Source organism: Myotis lucifugus, unplaced genomic scaffold, assembly GCF_000147115.1.
Source record: "Myotis lucifugus unplaced genomic scaffold, Myoluc2.0 scaffold_200, whole genome shotgun sequence".
In the NCBI taxonomy this organism is placed as follows: Eukaryota; Metazoa; Chordata; class Mammalia; order Chiroptera; family Vespertilionidae; genus Myotis; species Myotis lucifugus.
The window spans coordinates 2,182,014-2,207,725 of NW_005871248.1; the positions used below are offsets into that span (position 1 = coordinate 2,182,014).

Below are 25,712 nucleotides of genomic sequence, written 5' to 3' on the forward strand. Positions count from 1 at the left end.
TATAACACATTCGTCAGACTTAAGGAAAGATTGCATATGTGAAAGACAAGATGTAGGGGAAGAACAAAAGACACAGACTGAGAGAAAGATCAAGCAACCAAAGTCTTTCTTGATCCCAATCACATACCCAGAACCTGCTACACACAGTAAGAAACTGGGGCCCCTATTGCAGCCTTAAGGATTGGCTACAATTTATAGATGCTTTCCTGGAGTCAGTCTCAACAAAACCTCACATACAAGCTGCTTGAGCATCCCTGTGTAGGGGGGTGGGGGGTGGGGGGGGGAGAAGCACCAAGCAGTGGAGACACAGTGGTGACAGTGAACCAGTGACCACTACACACCTGCCAGATATACCCACATGCTCCAATGAAACTAATAAATCAGCCTCAGAAAAGCCACACAAAGACATGATGCAGGGACACAGAGTGTCAGATGGGACCTGCACCAGATCGGGGCTCCGGCAACCATGCACATCTGGGGAAGACATCAGAGCAACAGAAAGTGTGCAGAATTTCTCCACCTACCTCCCATCCTCTACACTTGCCCATGAGACAGAAGGTTTGAGAAGCTGCAACTCCCATCCCTGTTGTGGATGACGTACCCCATGCTGCAGTGGGTTCTTTGCTGTCCCCACGTCCCCTGTATGCTCAGCCAGAAGCTGGTTTGTCCCTGTCCCAGAGCTCGGGGCTGTCCCTCTGGGGCTGTCCTCATGGAGCAGCTTCTCCAGCTACCCTAACCCTAGACAGAGTAACCTACTTCTAGAGCAGGGGCCCCACCAACAATGAATGATAAAGGGTCAGGTTTTATTTTTAAATTATTAATATGTTGTGAGGACTAGTTCTGTAAAATACCACAACAATAAAGTAACAAAAGAAACAATATAAAAACAAGAAAATATATGCCCCAATTTTTCTAACATTAAATTACTTCATGAGTTGCTATAAAAATTTCCAAATGTTTCATCTCATTTTCTGCATTTATCACAATCACTGTCAGCCCTGGCCCTGGGCTTGTCTGAGATGCAGACTCTCAGGCTTGTCTGACACTCACTGAACTGGAGTGTATGTTTAGTAAAGTTTCCATGTTATGCCAGGCATTTTGAGAAACACTTGTTTGGAGTCACTCAAAAACACAAAGCATCACCTATTATGTGAGAATTAACTATAAAAATAGAGCTTATTTCTTACCTGATGCAACAACCGTGCTTGCCCACAATGTATTTTCTATGCTGAGACTCTCATGAATGGGTGGATCACTGTCTTCCTGTTCAGGAAAAGAAAAGGAAAACAATACTAAGTTACCAATATTTGTATTACTCACACTTCAGATATCTATAGCATTAAAAAGAAGTCCACAGCTGGATCCAGTTGACCAGCAGTGAAAGGGCAATGCAAAATAAGATGGAAAAAAGGAATTGAGACAGAGAATTCTGAGATGGAAGAGCAGGAAGAACCAGGAATTTCTCCCCATCTGAACAACAACTACAGGGCAGAATCTGCCTGATACAACTCTTTTAAATAAAAGTTTGTTATATTTAGCTTACATACACAATGAGTGTATTTGATTTAACAGAAGACTTAACTCACCCTGGTAAATGTGCCTTCAAAGCTGTGAATATCCAGCTGTGGCTTCTGAGCATGGACATAAGCACTGATGGAAAACAGGTCCTGGAATACAGAGTACCTAAATTAGTAACATTAAAATTAAACAAAGTTTCTTTAAAATTTTCAGTTACCAATTAATATTTTTCTATATTATTTACCAAAAGTGATGGTTGATTTTCTTATATTTTGTGTGCCAACATTATGAATTAGGATAGAAGATAACTAAAAGAAACCATTTCTAAGCTCAAGGGAGGTGGGGCAGTTCTCTTGATGCTTAACAGAAGCACTGCTACTTGATGACAGGTGTGTTCCAAAGCACTTGTGAGATGCTGATAAGGGTACAGAAAGTTTGGTTAATTTTATTAATAGGAGCTATATTACCGTTAGCAATCTATCTAAAATAAATTTCAGTTTTTTTAATGACGCACAATGATTTTTACCGGATCCCCTGGAATATACACATGGAAAGATCCTCATCTGTCTGGACTTGGACAAATCCACACCCCACATCGATTCTGACCGCCTGTAAGGCAAAGCTCCAAGCATGCAGATGTGAAGCACACCTGAATTCAGACAGGGACAGGCAAATGACAGTGTGTGTGGAGAGTGACCAAATAAGTCTGTGATGACCCAAACACACTGGTGCATTTTTCAAATTGATCATGTGGACCCCAACAATAATGCGTAAATTACATCCACTAATGGAGATTACTTGTACTTGCGCTTTTCTTAAGGTAAAGTTTCAACAGTCTTTTAATTATTGATATTTTAGTGTTGTTTTTTTTAATATTTCTAATTGGCTTCAGAAAGCTGGACAAATTCAATACAGAAATTTAAAAATATTGGTCTTTTACTGAAGGGCTGAATTTGACTGGGATGTTGACATTGGTCCATAAACGTGAAGAGTAAGGAGTTCAAGCCTGTCCTTGTCTCGTGCTCCTGTTGGCACTGCTGCCTATAGGCTGCACAGGGCAGTGGTAGTGCCCTGGCCTCAGCCTGCTCCTGTCTGCAGGTCCTGTGTCCTCTCATGAGGACCAGGATTCCTTTTCCATTTTATTAGTACTGTGAGAGTTATCAGCAGATGTCAGGTAACCTGAAGATAACTGAAAAAGCTCAGGAGAATAAAAAAGAGACTTAAATTATAGGAAAATTCTGTAATAGGACTACAGGTTTGACAGAACAATCTAGAGACTATTAAAAAGATTAATGAAGAGAAAACTAACGACTCAAGCTGCACACCACGTCAAAGCTGCTTGGGGGACAGACAACTCTGCAGCTCTCCAGCTCTGAACTCTGGTTCCTGAACGGGGCGGGGGTGGGGGGGTAGGGATAACATTCTGGTCTGTCCTGAGTTGCACCAGTGCCATGCCCTCAACACTCCAGTGTGCTGGACACAGACTGTGCTCCCGTCTAGACAGCTCTGGGACTTTCCTTGGTGTGGGGCTGATGCCATATCTGAGCCAGAGCTCTCAGGGCACAGCCTGGAAGTCTCATCACTTGGAACCCTGGACTCACAGACCCTAGATGCCCATACCGAACTCTCATTGTCTGCCAGGAGTGTTTTGACCATGACCCGAGCAATGCCAAACTGAGTGCAGGAATGGCCTTATGGGGACACCTGGGACTGGTGCAGAATTTGAATGCCTGGGAGGGACATAAACCATGAAAACTGGATGCTGGCTGGGCCCTCTGAGCTGACCACAATCAAGGGGCCATCTGAAATTGAGCCACTTTTGCCTCAACATGTGACCCCTGCTCACAGCTGCAAGTGGGAGGCCCACCTTCCAAGGTGTCATTGCTGTCACCTGTATGCTGGCACTCCAGATCAACTGCAGTTCGAAGCAGTTGATCATGAGCCTAACCTGCTTCCCTCACTTTCCTTCTGTTCAAAGGCCTTAGTAAGGCAGCTTTATTACCGAGTGCCACTGTCCCAGAGAGGGAATGATCTGTTCTGGGCCACTCCCAAGGTAAATGGAGGGGATGACTGAAAAGACATGGAGTTAGGATTGCTGCCTGACACCCAATGACGCTGCCAGAGAATACTGGACAGGGCACAGGAAGGAGGCAAGGTCATCCCTAGTCCGGCAGAACTGTCTGCATGCTCTCCCCTCCTGCTGCCTGAGGGAGCTTCTCCCGGGTTTAGAGATCAAAACTCAAAGGGACAGCTGGGTTTTCTCAGGTGGACTTTTGGGTAAATGGGTGCCATTTCAACTGGCTGCATCCAGGACCCATACAGGACACACCTGAGACTAATAGGGCAGGCTGGTCCCACCCAGCTGGGTGAGGTCCTAGAATCCTATATAATAAAAGCCTAGTATGCAAATTAACCGAATGGCAGAACGACTGGTCGCTATGATGTGCACTGACCACCAGGGGGCAGATGCTCATATAGGAGCTGCCCCCAGCCCGCAGGCCCAGGCTGGCAAGCAGGTGCTAGCGCTTCTACTCCAATCATCCCCGCCGGTTGACCCACAGATCAGCCCTGATCGCCAGCCAGGCCTAGGGACCATACTTGTGCACAAAATTTCATGCACCAGGCCTCTAGTAACAATATAAATTACCTGTAAAGATGCCTTGGCCAGCGTCTGAAAATGTGGATTTCAAGAGGGTTCCCAGCATTCCCAGAGAAGAAAGGCTCACTGGGCCTAAACTGTTTATTCGAGCAACATGTTTATGCCGAACACCTGCTTTTCTTCTGGGCAAGCCGAGGTGCCAAGGGACACCCTTCCCCTCGCAGACAGCACTTCATATGCATCCTCACCACCTGCTGCTGACAGGACTCAACGTGTCCAGTGTGAGTCCACTGGGAACAGCAATCAAAACCACACTCCGGCCTCTGTTCTGGGAGCTGCAGAACAATTCTTCTCCAGCCCCAGGCTGTGTTCTTATTTCCACGATCATGTCCTTCAATGAGGTCTCACCTCCACTTAATCCTTCTTCGTGGCTTCTTTCAGACTGCAGTGTCCTCTGAGATTTCTCAGAACACACCAGAGATTTGCACAATGCTCTTCTACTCCTGGAATGGTTTTGCAATGCACATGGCCTTTCCATTCCTGCTACTTCTAAACATGTATTCAGGGTCCCTTTGCCAGGGAGGCAGAACATGCAGGGCTCCCTGCTGTGTACACAGCCTCCCATCAGGGCTGCTCTGGGAGCAGGAGTCTGGCTGCTGGCTGTATGTCATCACTTGCAGAAAACAGACAATGGCCTAAAAATGATATGGCCTCCTCCACTTCCAGGAGTCATGTACTATTTTGCTGTTTACATTTCATTTCTTCCTTTAATCTAGGTGAGAGAGGGATATACACATTTTCAAGTTGCTTAGAGTTCCTGAGAACAACTGTGAAGTAACTGATTATAGTACAGATGATAATCATGACAAGATTCTAATGGGGGCGTCTGTTCTGAGGACCCTAATGACTGGAGTCTCAATGCCTCACCCAGTGAGAAGTGTGATGGCAAACGAGGGACAGTGAGATGAAGATCACTGTCCACCACTCTGCCATGGCCTTTAAAGGCAGAACTTCGAGCTTCAAATAGGCGCATGGCCCCTATAAACAACACACACAGCTAGCTCTCACCAGGTGGCTCATTCTAGTGGTGAGATGTGATGAGAAGTGCCGAGTGCCTGGGATGAGAGTGCTCTCCCACGCACTTCCCCTCCTGCTGGCTGAGCCGGCTGGGAGCAGACATTTGGGACAGTGAAAGTCACAAATGGAGGATGACAGAGCTGTCTTCTCAGCCTGGGACCACTGACCTCTGGGATGTTGGTGAAGGAGAAAAACTTCTCTCTTGATTTGAGGTGGATCAATACAGGAAACAGAAACCACTCCTCAGAGCAGAATGGGATTGAATACATAAAATCAGAGGAGGGAAGAGGACCAATACTAACCTCCAAAAATTACTCACAGAATGTTACCAAAATGATTCTCCATGGAAAACACTGTTGCCACTATCAAGTTCAATACACAGCAACCCTGCCGCAGAGAACCGCCAACGCCAACGGGCAGAAAGCTAGCGCATCCCTGTCCCTGACTTACACACTCTCTGGGAAAGCTCCTCACACACCTTCCAGGAGGCCTTGGAGCAGAGATGCTACACCAGCTGAAGGGGGAGTACAGCAGCTCAACACCGTGGGTCTGTGACTGCAGCAGAGACTATATATTAACTAATAAAAATTTATTTTCAAGTTAATTAAGTCAAGCTAGTTTACACAAGAAGAAATACATTGTATAGTAATTTTAGACTTATGAAAACATGACTAGAATGTTTAACAAGCAGCCAATGATTCCTAGGATAAGGCCAGTTTGAGAATCATTCATCAGTTTATTATACCATCATAGTAATTTTCAAAAAATAAAATGTTCATATAACAGATTACCTTTGGAGACATGGAAATAAAGAACAAGCTAGCAACCATCCTCACTTCAACATGTGTATGAACATTTAGGGGAATGCATTTCATCTAGTATAGTAGACATCAAATGACTGAATGATGGCACAATAATGAGAATGCCATTCGAAGCTTTTCATGATAATTTAAAAACCATTCTGAAGTTTTCAATCATGTAGGAAAGCCTCTGCTATTAGGTCAAGGGCAACATTTGTTCGCATTACTTAAAGGTCATTAAAATACATCCTTAATCATAACATGTGGTTCATTACAAATAAAATTGCCTTTCGTTCAATAAAACTCATTAAATGTAAATGGTATTGTTTACTGCTATATGGATCCTTTAAAATAAATCAGCAAGTCATGATTTATTGAAAATTACTATGACCTCATTGTTGTTAATAAATTTGCCTGATCACAAAAGCTAGAAACATATTTTCCGAATGTCTAGGGTGCCTGGAATGCGTACCTCCTAGACAGGCGCCTGTGCAGTACCAAGACACAGAGCCAGCACTGCAGGATCTGCAGCACAGCTATATTAAAGGGCTTGTCGAAATTTTAATTCTCTGATCACATTAGGTGCTCTGGGAATGCAACCAAATTAGAGAGGTTATTCTTGATGGTGTCCTCAGTTCATTAAGGAAAGCTCTAAGATCTGTAGGTTCACTTATTCCTTGTGTCACGATGGACACAATGCTCAACTGATGATGTGTCAAATAGCGAAGAACACCAAATATTCCCGAAATCCATTACATTAGAAACAGAAAAGTCAAAATGAGTGACAGTTATGGGCAGCATAAGCTATTAAATGAAAGACTAAATTGCCTTGTCTGTATCCATAATCAAATTACAGCTTTCTTTTCTATGAAGAAAGTTTCTATACATAATCTGCCCAATTATATAAAGCTACACATTTAATCTGATTGATGAGTCAGAAATTCCATTAATTTTTTTTTAATATACTGCTTTTTGGTTTTGCAGTAATATCAAAATTTAAAACTTTTTCATTTACTACACAGTTGTTCAATCCAAATGCTCAATGCTAGTCCCTATCAAAATATATCAACCATAAAAATTTTTAATTAGCATATGACTTACAAACTATAACTTTGTAAATATTTTGAAATTTATATGTTTTTGTCAGTAACAAAAATGAAAAAATCTTCATAATACTGAATCTGATAAAATGTCAGTTCCTGTCATCATGAGAATACTAAAAAATACAGATAATTACAGTGTAAGTTCAACTACTTTCTTTTTTTTTTAAAATATATTTTATTGATTTTTTACAGAGAGGAAGGGAGAGAGATAGAGAGTTAGAAACATCGATGAGAGAGAAACATCGATCAGCTGCCTCCTGCACATCTCCAACTGGGAATGTGCCCGCAACCCAGGTACATGCCCTTGACCAGAATCAAACCTGGGACCCCTCAGTCTGCAGGTCGACGCTCTATCCACTGAGCCAAACCGGTTTCGGCTCAACTACTTTCTTAAGATATAATTTACATGCAATAAATTGCGCATGTTTGAAGTATACAACTTCATGCATTTTAACACATGTATATGCTTATGACATCGTCACCATCAAGCTATGGGTCATTTCTATCCCCCTGGTCAGGCCTCCCTGCCCTGCTCCCAGCTTTCATCACCCAAGTTATGGGACATTTCTATCTCCCTTCATCAGGCTTCCCTACCCTGCTCCCAGCCTCCATCACCCAAGCTGTGGGACATTTCTATCTCTCCTCTGCAGGCCTCCCTGCCCTGCTCTCAGCCCCCATCACCCAAAATGTGGGACATTTCTATCTCCCCTCTGCAGGCCTCCCTGCCCGCTCTCAGCCTCCATCACCACTGCCCCACTTCCTTAGAATTCTTAATAATGCAACCACACCCTACATGCTTTTGTTTGCTTGGCTTATGTTTGGCTTTCTTTAAAACAAAGTTTTTTCTAATACAGTGTTTTAACCCTGCACTTTATCTTCTATCACTCTTAAACCTACTATAAATGATTATTTAATGCAACTCTTTCCAAGTATCCACTCCAGTGACTCTAGAAATCCTGGAAGTGGGGCTGCCATCCAAGAATGACAGCCAACTGAAATCCTTCCAGTCATTTAGGATTCATGATCTTTCCTTCCCCTTTAACCCTGGAGAGATTACTTGAGGATGCTTGCTAGAAAAAAGAAGAAAGGACACAAAGAGTAAATACTCTGTAACCGAGCAAAATAGCACCACCCCAACAACTGGCTCAATGCTATAGAAAATCAGCAGGCTGCAAGAATGTCTAATGACAAGAACCAATTCATTTTAGCAAATAGTACAAGAACTCAGCTGGATGCTTAAGTAGTAAGGTGATGGCACATGGGAAAATTTTTTAAGCACACATGGAACACTGGCCCAGAGACCATCTGTGGGGCAAAATCACAAGTCAATACAGATAAAAGGACTGAGATAGAACTGAATACATTCTGTTAACACAACAGAATTAAATAACAAATAAATTATCAGACATTAAGAAAATCCCCAAATATTTGGAAAATAAACAATATCCTTTCAAGTAAATGAGGGGTGAAAGAAGAAACCATAAAGAAATTAGAAACATTTTAAACTAAATGATAATGAGAGTGCAGTCTATAAAAATCTGTGTGACACAGGCTAGGTAATACTTAGGAGATCTATAGCTCTAAACGTTTCTGCCAGAAAAGACTAAGGTACAAAATCAAGAGTCTAAACTTCTTTAAAAAGTTAAGCAAGAAAATTAAACACAAACTAAGTAGGATGAAGAAAATGAAGATAACAGAAATCAGTAACACTGAAAATAAACAGACAATAATCAATCAAACCAAAAGCAAGTTCTTTGAAATGATCACTAAAATTGATGAACCTCTGGCTAGACTGACCAAGAAAAAAGAGATGTATATTACCAATATTGAGAATGAAAGAGGTCTTAAGATCAACAACTACTAAAAACAATAATCAAATATTATAAATTTGGCAACTTATATGAAACAAATAAATTCATCAAAAAATACAAATTTCCAATGAACAGAAAATTTGATGAACTCTATTATCTAATTCAGAAAGTTAATCACAATTAAATACTTTCCCACAAAGTATGCTCCGAGCCCAGAGAGTTTCAAGGGTGAATTTGTTCAATATTTAAAAAGAAATAACAATACTATTATACAAGTACTTCAAAAAAAATACAGGAGACAAAAAGACTTCCTAACTCATTTAATGAGGCCAGCGTACCCCTACATATCAAAGCAAAAACATTAAAACAAATACAACACAGACAAATATCCCTCATGAACATAGGCATAAAAAAATCCTTCATAAAATATCAGCAAATCAAATACTGCAATATATGAAAAGGACACGGAGCATGATCAAATGAATTTCAATAGAGGGACCACCTAACGTATAGGCAACCGAAAACACCCACAGAATAAACTATTCCTGAGTCTTAAACATGTGAACATAACAGTCCAGGACACAGGGGAATGAGGAAGGTTCGTGCTGAATACGGTGATGAACTGTTAACTGGACGCGACACAAGTAGGTTTTTCTATCCAAAGCCAACCAACCTAAGGAAAGGGACCAAATCCATGGTATCCAATTCTCTCCCCTTAGAGCGGGGAGGGGAACGTCTGGCCCAAGGCCCACATAAGGCCTGCGAAATCATTTTGTCTGGCTCCACCAAGGCATTAAGGGTGAGTTCATTAAATGTTTGACCAAATATAGCAGGCTAACTTTTAAGTTGATAAGTTTCTATGGCCCGAGAATGATGTTATAAATATCCAAACAGCCCTTGTCAGAAAAAAGGTTCCCCACTTCTACCTCAGAGATTCTCAATCTTTCTTCATTGTCCATTGAATATCAGCGAATCATATAAAATGAAACTTCTCTCAATCAGATAAATACTACATATAACACAAAGTAAGCACCAAATGGCCACAACTGTGTTTTTATTTTTTTAAATTGATTTTTTTTAGAAAGAAGGGAGAGAGAGAGAGACTGGGGACCGAACCCGAAACCGAGGTATGTGCCCTAACCAGGAATCTAACCAGCCACCTTTCAGTATAATGGATGATGCTCCAACCAACTGAGCCGCACTGGCCAGGGCACCAAAACTGTGATTTTATTTCAATGGACCACTGAACCCTCACCAAAGCTCTCCATTTCAAAGATTACTGGACAGAGAGGGTTTAAAAATAAAAACAAAAAGGGTGAGAAAGAAAGAAAACCTCAGTGTCAAGTTGGTAGGAACATTCAAAACTATACCTCAACAGGTTATATGCTAAGATAGCACAGAAATTATTTTGGCATAGTTTTCAATGTCCTTCATTAGTAGTAAATATTATTTTTTAAAATTATCGATGCATTCAATACATTAGTTGGTACAAACAGAAATTCACTAAACATAAATGATGGGGTAACTGCAGTGGTGCTCACCCCCAGAGCTGGCAGCCTCTGCGTGCAGCTCACCGCCACTCTCAGCTTCCAGTCAGTTTCGCCATCTAGTTGATCCGTTCGAATAAAACATGAACCTTAGAATTAGAAAAGAAAAATTTCTGAGTTAGTTACTTTAAAAACTAAAATTCTACAACACAGTCAGATCCAAAACAATATCCAAAGAAATTCCCATAAACAAAATTCTTTATTTGATTCTCAAAAGGAGTTTGCTGAAAAGATACAGATGATTAACTATTTGCTCATCTCCTATTTGACGTTCTTGGCTATTAAGGTTTAAGATTAATAGCACTTTATTTTAGAAAGACCACACTGATCATTTCTACCTTTGATTCATGTTCTGATAACTAAACAATAAGTAAATACTCAAAAATATCCAAGAATGTGTGATATGACTTTGATAATAAAATGTCTGAGGTACCATCAGAAAACACACATTCCTCATCATAAAGGCACAGTTAAAATGCCAAAACCCTGGCCAGACCTACTGTCATACTGATAACCCTATCAAATCTTATGAAAAAATATTAAATTTCAACAATCCTATCCTTTGACCATGCTATCACACCATTTCTCAGAACCCACCCTAAGACAGAATAGCACATTTTGTATGCACAGAATGACATACACAGATGACAATCATGTGATGTTATTTCTCAAATTTGGGGAAATATTTAAGGTAGAGAAATAAGAACATCTCTTCACACAGCTTAGTCCACTACACCTAACACACATTCTAAAACCAACATGGAACTGTGCCAACCCCATCTATACCAGCCTCGTGTTCACTTAAACTGCAGAAGGGCCCCTGCACACCATGGGCATTCTCTGCTCTCTCACGTGGCAAAAATACCAGACACCAGCCAATGTTCTTTCTGCTAATCATAACCACCAGCAATTCAGTGCCAAAAGTGTGCCCCTTGAGATCCCTTCACCATTAACTTTTACCCTTTAACCAGCCTATGCCAGGGGCATCACCATCGCCAACATGAATCCTGGAGAGTCACAGAGAACAGCTCACCTTCCTCAGGCACAACAGGATTGATTTTCCAATTGCCCAGTTTATCAAATGAAGATATATCTACAAGAATATCATCTGAATATTTGCATGATTACCTCATAGCCTGTGTGTGTGATCTGATATAAAACATAAAAGTAAAAGGGACTGGATTTCAAAGTCTGACTGACACTTTGAAACATCAGTGCCAGAGTTCTGCTCCAGGTTTGTTTTCTAATACATAAAATAAGAAAAGGTGAGACTCTCTAGAGTTTCTTAAATTTTAAACATTCTGTGTTTCTAAAGGTGAAAGCTTTTCTAGCTAGATTGCTATAACTTATGAAACACTGGAAACAATACAGTTGCCTTTCTTTGCTTTATGTTAAATAATTATGTGCTATTTTAAAAATTTACAGGAAATTGACATTTATTTTCCATTACAGTAAACATTACTAATGATGAAGTAACTGATATGATTTAAAGAGAGAAGGAGCTGCATAAGTATGGCCAAGTGGACTTATCTTACATGAACTATATCTACTAATTTTTTTAACAGCAAGCATGTGCTTCAACTGATGCCAGTTAAGGCTCAGCAAAAATCAATTATTAAATTGGTCTGCTTATATCCTATTACAGTCTTATTATGAATGCTTGATTTTATTTTGTATAATTGACAAGAGCTGACAGGTCAAATGACAATAAAATTGAGATCTACCAGTATATGTGTCACATAGGAGAGCCACACCAGGTGGTGACAAAGGAACTGCTGGGACTTTGTGAGAAGCAGTACAAGTCTGTCATATTCTGTACAAGTCACCCTGTAATATCAGCAGACTACCTGCAACAGTTCATGAATCCAATAGCTCTGAAAGAAATGGGCTACAGTATGTGCCCAACAAAAGAAAAATAGACATTGACTTTGCATATATAATAGCAGATCGTTTGCCATCAAATTTAATTTCTAAATCATTTATATGACTTAATGACTCTGCATGAAATTTTTAAGCTGGTGGCAAGATGAATAGCACCACCGAGAGAACATGGATGAGTACAGTGTCATTTACCTGCCCCTCACCCCACAACAAGTGACAGCTGAGCTATTGTAATATGTCCCCAGCACTTAAACTATAATGTCATCACTTAGGAGACAAGTGAAAAAGATATTGGCATTTATAAGAGATTGATGAAAATTAGTTCTCAAGCATTAATTTCTCTTAATACCACTAAAAGAACTGTGTGCATTCAGGAGATATTTGATCTGAATTAAGAAACGGATGAAGCAATTGATTAATTGGAATTTAAGCCATCAGTCACCAGATCCATCAACAGCTTCATTTACATTCTAAACAATCAGCTGACGGCCCAATAGAATACCCTGTATTAATACACAGTCAATATGATGCCACGAAGAGACTTGCAGAGCTGTATTGACAAACGCCCCATGGCTATTGTCCAGGCTCGAACAGCTGCATAGATTTAGGACTTTCATGTTGGCTTGGGCTTAAAGATTTCTATTATAACAGACAATGTATTATCAGGTTTTTCTGAACAAAAACTGAAAAGTAATAAAATAATATTAGCAGTGATAGTAGACACACACAAAATTCTAAATATGTGTACTTTTGAAAATTAGGCAATTAAGACACTCAAAACAATTACTTAAGAGTCATATAAACAGAATTCCCAAAGCTAAAAATCCTTGACTGAAAGCAAGTTTTGTACAAATTCTATACAGCAGGGAAGCTTTTGGTCCATTCTACAAAGTAAAGAAAACTAGCATGAAACAGATATTGGACATTTGAAAGTTTGCATATGAGTAATTAGTAATTATTTTTGTAATTTGAGATAAAGAAAGAAGAAAACTGAGGAATATAATAGAATCATAGGCTAAAACAAGTAAGGTCCTAAACCCAGTTCCATTAATAACCTTCCAAAAATATATAAAACAATAAAAAATTAGAATACATGTATATTCTGTACGTTTTTTGTGGGGAACAAAGAAATAATTTTTAAGATACTCAAAGAGATCCTTGACCTCCAAAATATTAAGTATCCTTACACTACACAGTAACTGTCCCTATACCATGAAATATAACGCAAAATTAAAGAAAAATAAAAGAAGAACTCTTTGAAACATCATCAATTTGGACAGAATGCTATTAATCTACAATTAACACAGCGGAGTATCTCCCTTGCCCAATGTGCTATTTCTATTTCTGTCTTGCTGTCTTACTACTGCATAACAATGACACAGTTTAAAAAGATTATTAAGACGCCTAAGAAGAATTTTCAAAACTGCTATTAGTAATATAATCTTTAGTGAAGAATTTATGTTCTCAGATTCCTCCTCTGAAAAATGGACATTTCTATTTTCCAGTTATAAAATGCTGAATTTTCTTCATTTTTTATCTCCTAACACAATCTATATACTGCACTTCTTTTAAGTTGATCATCTAAAACCATTTCCATATTTAGGGTAATATTCTTAATCTTACATATATTTCCAATACAGTCATTAAAAGAACAATTAATAAAAAAGCATCTTCCAAATGGAAACATTTTTGTTATTCATTATAATGAATATATTTAGAAACAAAGACAAATCATAAATAAGTAGGTGATGTCAGCAGGGATGGCAGTGTAAAAAAATCTCTGAAAATCCATTTCTCCACAACTACATGAGAACATTAGCAAAAACTGTTAAAAGTAACTTATTCAGAACTCCAGAATATAATAAAAAATTTGCAACAATCTCAGGTGCATTTATTCAAGAAACACAGCTAAATCTAGCTAAGAGTGAGCTGTGTTTTGACTTGCCCTGTTCCCAACATTCTGCCCCATCTCCACAGCTCCACAGTACTGAGAAAACCAATAATCTAGCAGCCACTTAATGGCCCAAACCCAACTCAGGGGTCCCCAAACCCCATGACCAGAGAACTGTGACCACCTGACAGGATTTGACCTGATGCAGAGGTCATTCACTGAAAACAGTGTTTTCCCTGGGATGTTTGTAAAAAACAATTGCTTAATGTCATTGCTGCCTCAGGTGGTCATAAAGCTGGGGTAACAAGCTGAACAAAAAAAGTTAGAAAATCAGATGACAGAAAGGGGCTTTGAAAAGCTCTAACACATTCCTAGGAGCCTAGAAGGCCATCTGCCCAGGCAGGGCTGCCTGCATGCCCCGGAAGGCCTAAGAGGCCCTCATCTCTCATGGCTGAGCTGGAGGCTCTATAAAAAACAAGAAGTGAAGGGAAAGGCAAAGCTGTGACCTGCCTGCTACAGCACTGCAGGTGTTAAGAGAACACTAGCTATTTTACAAGATAAACCTCGAACATGGGAACTTCAAGAATATTTCTCTCGCACAGAGTCCATTACCAGAAGTGGACTCTGGTAAGGAGAGTGAACTCTGTTCCACAGTCATTCAGGAACCTAAGCTGAGGAATGCTCTGCCGTTTCAACAGGCAGCTTTTAAGGTTATCCTAGTCATGTATTATTGTGGGCCCAGTCGTGCAGGGAGGAGAAGAGCAGGTGGCTACAAGAGGTAAAGGCCAAGGCCAACCCTCAGGACATGACCTCACCTACCTGGACAGGAAAAGGAGTCCAACTGTATTTCCAAGAGGAAAGGAAAATGGACTGGAAATGTAGCTTTCCAGTCTCTACCCCTTTGGGAAAACAAAACCTCCCATTAAGTCTCACACAATAAAGTAAATGTGCCAAATATACCGAGTTCGCTTGATTATTAGGTGTAGCTGAGCTATTAAAGGCAGCCTCACCTTGCAATATGAGTAACATAGCTACAGTTGATAAAAGGAGGAAATTTTTTTCCTCTTTCTCATGACTTAAAATGCCATTTTAAGAAAACGCTGTTTATAAATGGAAAAAATTAAATCAGCAACTCTAAATACAGAGATCATGAGTCCTAAGGGGAGCAATTTGGCTTTGCTCTCTTTTATATCCTAAGCACCACATAGTGCCTGAAATATAGTAAGTGGTAAGTAAATGTTTGCTGAATTAATAAAATTGCAAATGCAGAATAGCAATAAAATTTCCAATAACATCATCTAATTATTTAGATACCAATTTAGACATGAATGACAGCACTCATTTGATATATAGATTCTGAAAGGATTATATTTTTTAAACAAACATATTATACAGTAAAATCATTGTTTTAAATATCAAAAATTAAATGTAATTTAGAAATTAATGAATTAAATGATTTATTATTCAAAGAAAAATTGGTATATTTTTCCTTTTAAAATGAAAATTAAACTGCCAAAATGCCAAATCATCAACAATGTAAATAAAAATACCTGCTTTTTCTGAAGTCCTAAGAAATACCATGTCCGATGGAATTCTTTGATTCTGTAGAGAGTAATATAAAATGTTAATTACCTATATGCAGTTTATAAATGAACACAACTCCATTCCAAAATAGAAATAGTAAAGTAATGAAAAAGATTAAATTAAAATTTATGTTGAAGCAATTCAATTTATAATTTGTATTTAAAAAGTGAATATTTTGATTCATATTTTAGTTGGACTTCTAAGATTTTTCCATTAATGTACCATGTAAATGGTATTAGTGATGGCTTGAAAACTGCTCCATTTCTGAGAAATGTTAAATATTGCCATTTCTGTGGCCTCTGTTGTACCTTAACTCATAATACAGAAGTTATTACCTTATAAAAAAAAATTGTATCTTCCCTATTAGAGTAAATGACCCAAGAAAGCGGGGACAACGTTCTTACAATGCCTCATACAAAACAGAGCATATCCTAAATAAAACACTAAATAAATTTTAAATGAATGAATAAATGTAAAACTGAATAACCAAAAACAAATTCCACAAATTTGAAGAGGTGTTCTTTTATAAAGCAGAAAAGGAAAAATAACTCAAACGTACTGTATGGCACATAAGAACTTTTATAAATTACTAGTCATACATTTATTTAATCATGATTACTAATAACTCAATCAAGCTAAAAAAAAATAATTATAATAAGAATACTTCTCATAATTTCATGAATTATTTATATTTTTGAGACCTCATAAAGATTTTCCTACATATGATATAAGAAATGGATTATTTGTCAGTCAGCAGGCAATAAAAACAAATATAAGTTGAAAAATATGTTGTAGGATAGAGCTACTTCTTTCTAACATGAAGAAAGAAGGGCAATTATTAAGATCTAAAGAGCTCCTAGGACCTAGGTCAAGGAAGAAATCACAATGGAAATTAGAAAATATTTTTAATTAAAGAGTAATAAAATCTCAACACATCAAAACATGTGGAACACAGCCAAAGTCAGGAAAGTGTGAAGAGGAAAATATATACAAGTAAATGCACACAATCAAACAGGGAGGTTAAAAACACAGGGTCAAAGAGTTAAATATCCATTTGAAAGCAGAAAAAAAAAGAGCCAATGAGCCACAGAGAAAGTACAAGGATGTAAACAAATATAAGAATAAAAATGAATGACACAGAAAACAAATATATGTATATATACCTACATACATATATTCATATATGATAGATCCTCCCTCCCCCCAACTGGTGGGCGGAGTATGATGTAACTTGCAGCCCAGAAATACCTGAGTGACTAACCATGTACCTTATATGGACTATACATTGAATCACCAATCAACACCTGCCAAATACCCTAAGCCCTTGTCCCTAAGTACCAGAGTGCCTAACTATGTACCTTATATGGACCTTACGTTAAGCCACCAATCAGCGCGCACCAAATACACTAAGCCCCCATTCCTTCCCATTCCTCCCCTCAAAAGGTGTGCTCAGCTCTGCATGGGTTGCTGTTCTCCCATTGCGAGACAGCCTGGCAGGTCTTTCCCCTAATAAAGCCTGTAATCCTGGTTTTTGGCTCCTGATTGGTCTTTCAATATATATCAGTAATAAGCAGCAAGAAAATAAGTATTTTTCAAATATTCCCATTTCAGTAATAAAAAAACTAATAAAAATAAACTAATAAAAGATTGGTGAGCTCTATAAAAACCTATTAAGTATTACTGAAATTAAATAAAACCTAAAAGAATACAATGTATCAGGTTACAAAACTAGAACGTATAGTATTGCAAAGATGTCAAGTGTTCATAAATTGACCTATATATTCAACACAAACCCAACCAACATCTTGCCATGGTTTTAGGTGGGAATTAACAAGGTATTGCTAATATTTACAGGAAATGCAAAAGAACAACCAAGACAAATGTCAGAAACACAGAGAGTTGAGTTTACAATACAGCAAAACGAAAATATTAAAGTAGAATCATGAGGGCAAGGTAGCATTTAACAGAGAGAGATAATTACACCAATGTAAAGTGCAGGCTCCAGAAGGAATCCCAAACATGGAAAGACACCAGATTTAGGAGGAAGATAAAACTGCAGACCTATTAGGACATGATGGTCTTTTCAAGAAATAGTGCTGAAAAAATTAGATACCCATGGGGAGCGGGGAGAATACCTGATCTCTACTTCAATTAAAACACAAATCAATTCCAGATGAATTATATTTCTCAATGTCAAAGTCCTCCTAGACCAGCGGTTCTCAACCTGTGGGTCGCGACCCCTTTGGGGGTCGAACGACCCTTTTACAGGGGTCGCCTAAGACCATCAGAAAACACATATATAATTACATAGAAACTCATATGCATATATGCATAACCTAAGGACACAGAGAGTGGGTGGTGAAGGCTGGAGGGGTGTGGGGGGGGGAGAGGGCAATGGGGGCAAAAAAGGAGACATATGTAATACTTTCAACAATAAAGATTTATTAAAAAAAAAAATATATATATATATATATATATATATATATATATATATATATATATATATGGAAAATGGCAAAAGATGTTAACAGGCTCTTTCCAAATAAGAAAGACATCCAAAATCATACAAGAAGGTGTCTAACTTTATTAGTCTTCAAAGAAATGCACATTAAAACCACAACTGCTAGATACATATTGGAAATGCTAAATTAAAAAGACTGATGATGCCAAGTGTTGGCAAACATGTAGAGCAATGGGAAGTCTTACACATTGCTGATTCCAGTATAATTTGAAATGTCACTTTGCAAACCATTTGCAGTATCTACTAATGTGGAACATACGCATACCCCCACATCCAACAATTCCACCCAGGCACAAATGCAGCAGCACAGGTGAGCCCAGGCATGGCACCATAGAAACAAAAGTCCCAATAGGCAAAACTTAAAAGCAACTGAAATAGCCATCAACAGCAGAATGGTCAAAAGGCACCCTATGCAACAACAAAACAAATGAATTACAGCTACACACAGCAAAATGGAAGAATCTCCTAATTGTACTGGGCCAAAAAAAAAAGCACCCACCCAATCACACCCTTGTCAAAAATCAATTAACCATAAACTTACAGCTTTATTTCTGGACTCTCAATTCTGAATTTATGCCAGACCCTCACTGTCTTGATTACCATAACTTTGTATAAGGTTTTGAAATGAAAAAGTGTGGTTACTCCAATTTTGTTCAATTTTTAAAAATTATACTGGCTATTCAACCAATTGCAGTATCTACTAATGTGGAACATACGCATACCCCCACAGATACACACAGCAAAATGGAAGAATCTCCTAACTGTACTGGGTCAAAAAAAAAGCACCCCTATATGGAATTTACATTTCCATATAAATTTAAGAATCAGCTTGTCAATTTCTGCAAAGAAGTCAGCTGGAAAGTTGAAAGGGATAGCCCTGAACCTGTAGGTCAACTTAAGGAGTGTTGCCATTTTACAATATTAATACTTCTAATCCACAAACATGGGATGTCTTTCCATGTACTTAGATCTATTAATATGCTTCCACAATTTTTTATAGCTTTCAAATATGTTTTGTACTTTTGTTTATTCTTGAAAAATTTTATTTTATTTATAAGTATTTTATTCTTTTTTATGCTACTGTAAATGAAATTCTTTATTTAACTGCATTTCCAAACCATTACTTTTTATTCCCTTATCATGTTTCATTTTCTATGAGGCACTCATAAATAAACTTGATAACTCCAAATGCTTATTAGATATTTTTATCTTTCCCTCCCCTCAAGACTATGAGCACCATGACAACAGGACCTCTGCCTCCTTAACGTGATGCAGGATGATCCGATGGACAACAGTTTCTCAGATTATCACCAGTCGGGATATCAAGACTGTTTCAGATTTTTGGCTATTATGAATAATGATAAACATTCATGCATAGGCTTTTGTGCCAACTTAAATTAACATTCATGCATAGGCTTTTGTGCCAACTTAAATTAACATTTCTCTGTGATAAAGGTTCAATAGTTCAATTGCTGGGTCACATAATATTTGCATATTTAGCTTTTTAAGAGACTAATGATTTTCCAGAATAACTATAACATCTGATATTCCCATAAGAAATATATAAGTAATCCACTTTTCACATCATTGTAGTATTTGGTGCTGGCACCATTTTTCATTGTAGCCATTCTGCTACATGTGTAGTGATAGTTCATTGCTTTAATTTGCAGTCCTAGGTGATCAATGATACAGAATATTTTCTCATGTACTTATTTTCTACCTGTATATCTTCTTTGGTGAATTTCTCTTTATATTTTTGTCCTTTTTCTAATTTGATTTTTTTTTTTTTACCTGTTGGCTTTCAACAGCTTTTACAAAGTCTAGGAACAAATCCTTGTCAGAAGTGGTTTACAAATATTTTCTCCTAAGTTCGTAGGTTGTTTTTTCATCATACTGACATGTGTTTTCACTAAGCACAGTTTTTAATTTTAATGAGATGCAACTTATCAATGTTTTTATCTTTGCTGCATTATGCTTTTGATGTCCAGTCTAAGAGCTACTTTCCTGCCCTGGATTCTGAATATCTTTCCTATGTTTTTCTAAATTTTTACAGTTCTAGTTTACATTAAAATCCATGATCCAGTCTGATTTAATATTGGTATAAAGTGTAACATTTAGAGTAAGGTTTTTACCCACAGATGCCCAAACAGCTCTAGCCTCATTCTCCGGGAGGCTGGCTTTTCTTCACTTTCTCTGCTTTGCACTCTGTCAAACACCCTTCAGCATATTTGGGTGAGTCTATTTCTGGGTTCTAATGTTTCGTTGATCTTGGTTCTCTCCTTCTTGCACACCATGCTATTAATGTGTCTAGGTAGGATACCTTAACCTTGGGAAGAGTGATTCTTCTCCCTTTACTCTCCTGGCCAAGACTATTTTAGCCACTTTAGGGCCTGGGCGTTGCCAAATTAGTTTCAGAATAAGCTTATTTTGTTTAAAAAACAAATAAGCAAAACTTTGCTAAGATTTTGATAGGAAGTGTATTAAACTTACAGATCAATTTTGGGGAAACTGGGGAATGTTCCAGTCCAAGACTATAATGTACCTCTTTACTCAGACCTTTGATCACTTTCCTGAACACACGTTATCTATCTCTGGCATAGCTAAGATTGTGTTTCCACAGCAGTGACTAAGAGCACTGAACTTTTAGTTTCAGTTTCCACATGTTCATTGTCAGTATATAAAAATGGCACTGGCATTGGAATGTGTATCTTATAATTTGCCACCTTGCTGAACTCTTTAGTTCTGAGAGATTTTTTATAGATCGCATGGGATTTTCTACATACACAATCATGTCATCGGTAAATAGGGGCATTTTTACTTCTTCCTTTCCAATTTGAATTCTTTCTGTTTCCTTTACTTGCCTTATTCAGTGGCTAGAAATGCGAGCTGAGTGAGTGTGGTAGAGCAAACACCTGCCCTGTGTCCAGTCTCAGAAGAAAGGCATCCAACATGCACTGAGGGTGATGCCAGCTATAGGCTTTTACAGATGATTTTTACAAGAATAAAGTGATCCCCTCCAGTCCTATCATGGATGGTACTGAAAAGAGAGGATTCACAGATTCTACCCCAGTTTTCAACCCCACAACACAAGGCAGTCTTAAAATCGAAAGGAAAACTGAAGGCGATGGGACCAGGTCTCACAGCCAGGAGTCCATGCAGCCAGCACCCTCAAGCCCTCTATCATCTGCTTCCTGGAAGCTGGCTATGAGCTGCCCTGTAGAGAGGCCCATCTGGCCAGAAATGGGAAAGGCCTCAAACCAAAGTCCCTGGAACTGAGGTCCTAAGTCCAACACAGCACCAAGTTCTGCCAACAGGCCCAATAGGACCTGAAGGTGACAGCCACCTGATGGATCCTTGACCGAAGCCTTGAGAGAGACCTGGAACCAGGAGACCTAGCTAAGCTGCACCCAGATTCCTGACCACAAAAACTGTGAGGCAATGTTGATGTTTTAAAGAACTGCATCAAAATTTATATGACTACTATCTGTCTTCTAGAAATGTGCAAAGATATAATGTACAAGAATGTTCACTGTAGCACTTTACAATAGAAACCACCTGAAAATCTAAGAATGGATAAAAATTAGTGACTTATAGTATCCATATAAATGAATACTATGTAAATGAGTTGCAAATCAGTCTGTTTAATTTCATCTAGTTTTGTCACATCAAACACACCCCAATCATTCTCGGTACAGATTAATGTAGCAGTGTCTTGAGGAAGATGACTTTCTTGTACTAAGTATCTTGCACAGATGGCTCAGGCTGCTATGCTCCTATGTGGCCTGCACGCCAACTGGCACTAAGGGCTCACACTACTCTGTAAGAGGTTTTTTAAAAACTTATTTAATATATTTTTTAAAGTTGTTCTTGAGCCTTGATAAAAAATAAAAAATAAAAAGACTGTCCATTGAGTCACTGTTCCTCAGGAAAGACTGTGCATGAGAAACAGCTACCGCCATGCAGTCAGCTCATTCGGTTATACCCCAGGCCACCAGCAGCCCAGTGATTTCCACCTCTGACCAATGTGGGGTTTTTTTAATGGCCTCTTCCTACACGGTCCTGAACTTTTTCTTTGTAATCCTCTTTAGCTTCCATTTACCTTTCCTTCTTTAAGTTTTATTAACCATAAAAATTCTTATTAACCATAAGAATTAATACCCAATAATTATTTGTAATATATCTATCTGTAATAGGAAGTTCTAGAAGCTGAAATTCGTTGGTCACATGAAATAATACTGATAATGCAACAATAAGCAGTTAACATGTCTTATTTTAGACAAAATATGACGTCATCTGTGCACACTGAAATGTACTTTAACAAAACAGACTATACAAAAATATCTAGATGTTTCTTCACGTACAGTAAATCTTACACAATGATGTTAAGATTGAAAATAAATGTCTCAACTTCCTTTATATTCAAAAGTTACTTGTAATCAAGCTAAATATTAATAAGTGGCATAGACATGTCTGGAATATATTGAAAATGCATCAACCTTTTCCACTATGATGAGGTCTCCAACTTGTATGTCTGAACTCTGAACTTGCACTTTACCTTGAAAAGAAGAAGAAGTATAATCAACTCAAGGAAACAACAGCACACCAGAGTTAAACTTTCAATTAATAAATAATACTTTAGAAATAACTTTTTGGGGAAAAACTTTATATATGTATCTCTACTTATACTTTCAAAATAAATATTTCAGATAGACACAATCACTAAAAATTAACTTCTCTTAGTTAACTCCCAAATACAATTTAACCACCCCCAATAAAAACCGTGTGGGAATGTGGAAGAGGATTCCATGTGGAAGGTTCTTCCCCAATCTACCATTATTTCAGGTGTGAGTCAAGATAGGATGATCAGAAATATCACGAAATAAAATAATGTGGTGACAGAAACTGAGTCAGATGGAGATGTACAGTCCTTACACTCACCCTGGGAATGGCATTGACTAGCACATGACTAACAGAAAAGAAGGAACAGAGAATATCACCCTTCACCAGAAGCTTTTACAGACACAGGTCAGGACCACAGCTTTATTATCAAAAGTGGTTCTTCTCCATGCTATACTGTGCAAATTCTTAAAATATCTACATGATAGCTAGTGTGTGCTAATCATGTGTAACAGTAAATATATAACATCTACATCACAATGTTCATATCACATAGAGTAGATAAAACATTATAGAGGCAATTTAAAACACCAAGTTCTTTCACTTCCTGTGTCTCTGGGCCCAGCCTCCATCCCTTCCTCCATCTCTGTTTCTCACTCCCCTCCCTAGCTTGGCAGTCTCCTTCAACCTGTCTGTCTCCCTTTTAGGACCAGCAACAACTTTTACTGTTTTAATATGGGGAAAGGTCCTTTTCTTTTACATTCAGTTTATTCTGCAAGCTAATAGAACAGAGGAAAGTTCATATTGCATTATCAAAACCTAATATTACTGACCATTCCCCTGACTTTTAGACCACATCCAACTTATTATAAAACCTTATTTCCTAAATACCTCTTCAAGCAGCTGAGTTTCAATAATGCTAAACTAGTTCCTAACAATTTGTCTGGAGGATATCAATAAGCTTTGTAAATGCTGCTATGTTTTTCATGTTCCTCAATTATATAATAGACACATAAGGCTGGAGCTATTTGGGGGGGGGGGGGTGGAGCTTATTTGTGTTCATACCATAAAATAGCAATGTTCTTTAGAATTACATGGGCAACAAATCTTAAGATGTCTCTACAAGTGATAAGTATATGTCTACTATTAGCCAAAAAATAGCCAGAAAAGAATGTCTATTTCAATTATTTTTCCCTCGGTCACTTCAAGCTACCTGTCTGACTCCCACTGTTCTATTTTTATAGCTAAGCCCCAGGCAGTGAATATCCCTCATTGACCTCAGCAGAACCCCGAACCAGGACCTATATTTCACTTTTCTCTTCACTCCTACTATGCACCCTCTTCTCCTTCCTTCTGTTTTTCACACTCTCTGTAACAGACACAAGAGGAGAGAGATGAATAGCTGCAGGCATAAGATGCAATAAATGCAGGAAATAATTTTTAAATATTTTAAAACATAGAAAACATATCCTTTTTTGACTTCTTAATCAAGATTTTACATTCCTGAGAAAGTTATTATTCCTTCACATGATAATATAAACTATTTAAAAGAGATCTATACTCTGAAAAAAACACAAAACATTGCTGAGAAATATTTAAAAGACCTAAGTAAAGGTAGAAATATATCTCATTCATGGGTCAGGAGACAATATTATTAAGACATCAACTCTCCCCCAATTTATCTATAGATTCAATGTAATCCCAATCGAAATCCCAGCAGGCTTTTTCATGAAAATGGATTCCATGTCATATGAAAATCCAAAGAACCTAGACTAGCCAAAACAACTGTGGAATTAGAAAACAATGTTAGAGGGCAAACAATCTCTGATTTCAAGAATTATTATAAAGCAATAATAATCAAAAGAGCATGGAATTAGCATAAAGATAGACAAATATATCAATGGAGTGAAAGGCAAAAAAAACCCACACTTGAAGGACAACTTATTTTTGACAAAAGTGCATGGCAATGTAGTGGGAAAGAATTACTACTTCCCCTAATGGTGCTAGAAACATGGTAATTAGCCGTACGGCCGCTACCCTTCCCATTGGCTAATCAGGGTGATATGCAAATTAACTGCCAGCCAAGATGGCGGCTGGCAGCCATGCACTGAAGCGAACAGGGAGGCTTGCTTGCTCCAGTGACTGCGGACTCCAACGTTCCCCGCCTGACTTGCTGGCCTCTCAGCTGCAACTCTAAGCAACTATGTTGCAAATATAGAAGCTAAACCAAACCCCAGAAACCTGCTTTACTCAGCCGGGCTTCAGCCAGCCGGACCGCAACATTGTGTCAAATACAGAAGGTAAACAAAGGCCAGAAACCTGCTTTCAGCAGCCGAGGCCTCAGAGCTAAAGCTGGCCCAGAATAAAAAAGAAAAAAAGGTGCGGTTGGGAGCTTCAGTCACCCTCCAGCCTGAAAATGGCCCTCAGCCCCTCAGCCAGACTGGCCAGGCACCCCAGTGGGGACCCCCACCCTGAAGGAGGTGTGACCAGATGCAAACAGCCATCATCCCCTCACCCAGGCTGGCCAGGCACCCCAGTGGGGACCCCCACCCTGATCCAGGACACCCTTCAGGGCAAACCAGCCGGCCCCCACCCGTGCACCAGGCTTCTATTTTATATAGTAAAAGGGTAATATGCCTCCCGGCACCGGGATCAGCGGAGCCTCGAGGCCTCCCGGCACCGGGATCAGCGTGACAGGGGGCAGCGCCCAAACCCCCTGATCGCCCTGCGGCTCTGTGTGTGACAGGGGGCGGGGCCACAACC

At 38.7% G+C, this 25,712-nt stretch overlaps 1 protein-coding gene across 6 annotated transcripts in view; it reads right to left on the reverse strand.

Annotated features, from left to right (window-relative positions):
- Positions 1–25,712, reverse strand: part of ATP9B (ATPase phospholipid transporting 9B (putative)) — a 139,314-nt gene that overhangs the window by 79,159 nt on the left and 34,443 nt on the right. For all 6 annotated transcript variants that reach the window (XM_023761177.1, XM_023761180.1, XM_023761178.1 and 3 more), the window contains 5 exons: positions 22,829–22,887; positions 15,778–15,829; positions 10,450–10,544; positions 1,587–1,667; positions 1,188–1,263 (listed from right to left, as the gene is read on the reverse strand). In XM_023761177.1, the coding sequence (XP_023616945.1) occupies positions 1,188–1,263; positions 1,587–1,667; positions 10,450–10,544; positions 15,778–15,829; positions 22,829–22,887 (363 nt within the window). The remainder of the gene's footprint in view (positions 1–1,187; positions 1,264–1,586; positions 1,668–10,449; positions 10,545–15,777; positions 15,830–22,828; positions 22,888–25,712) is intronic.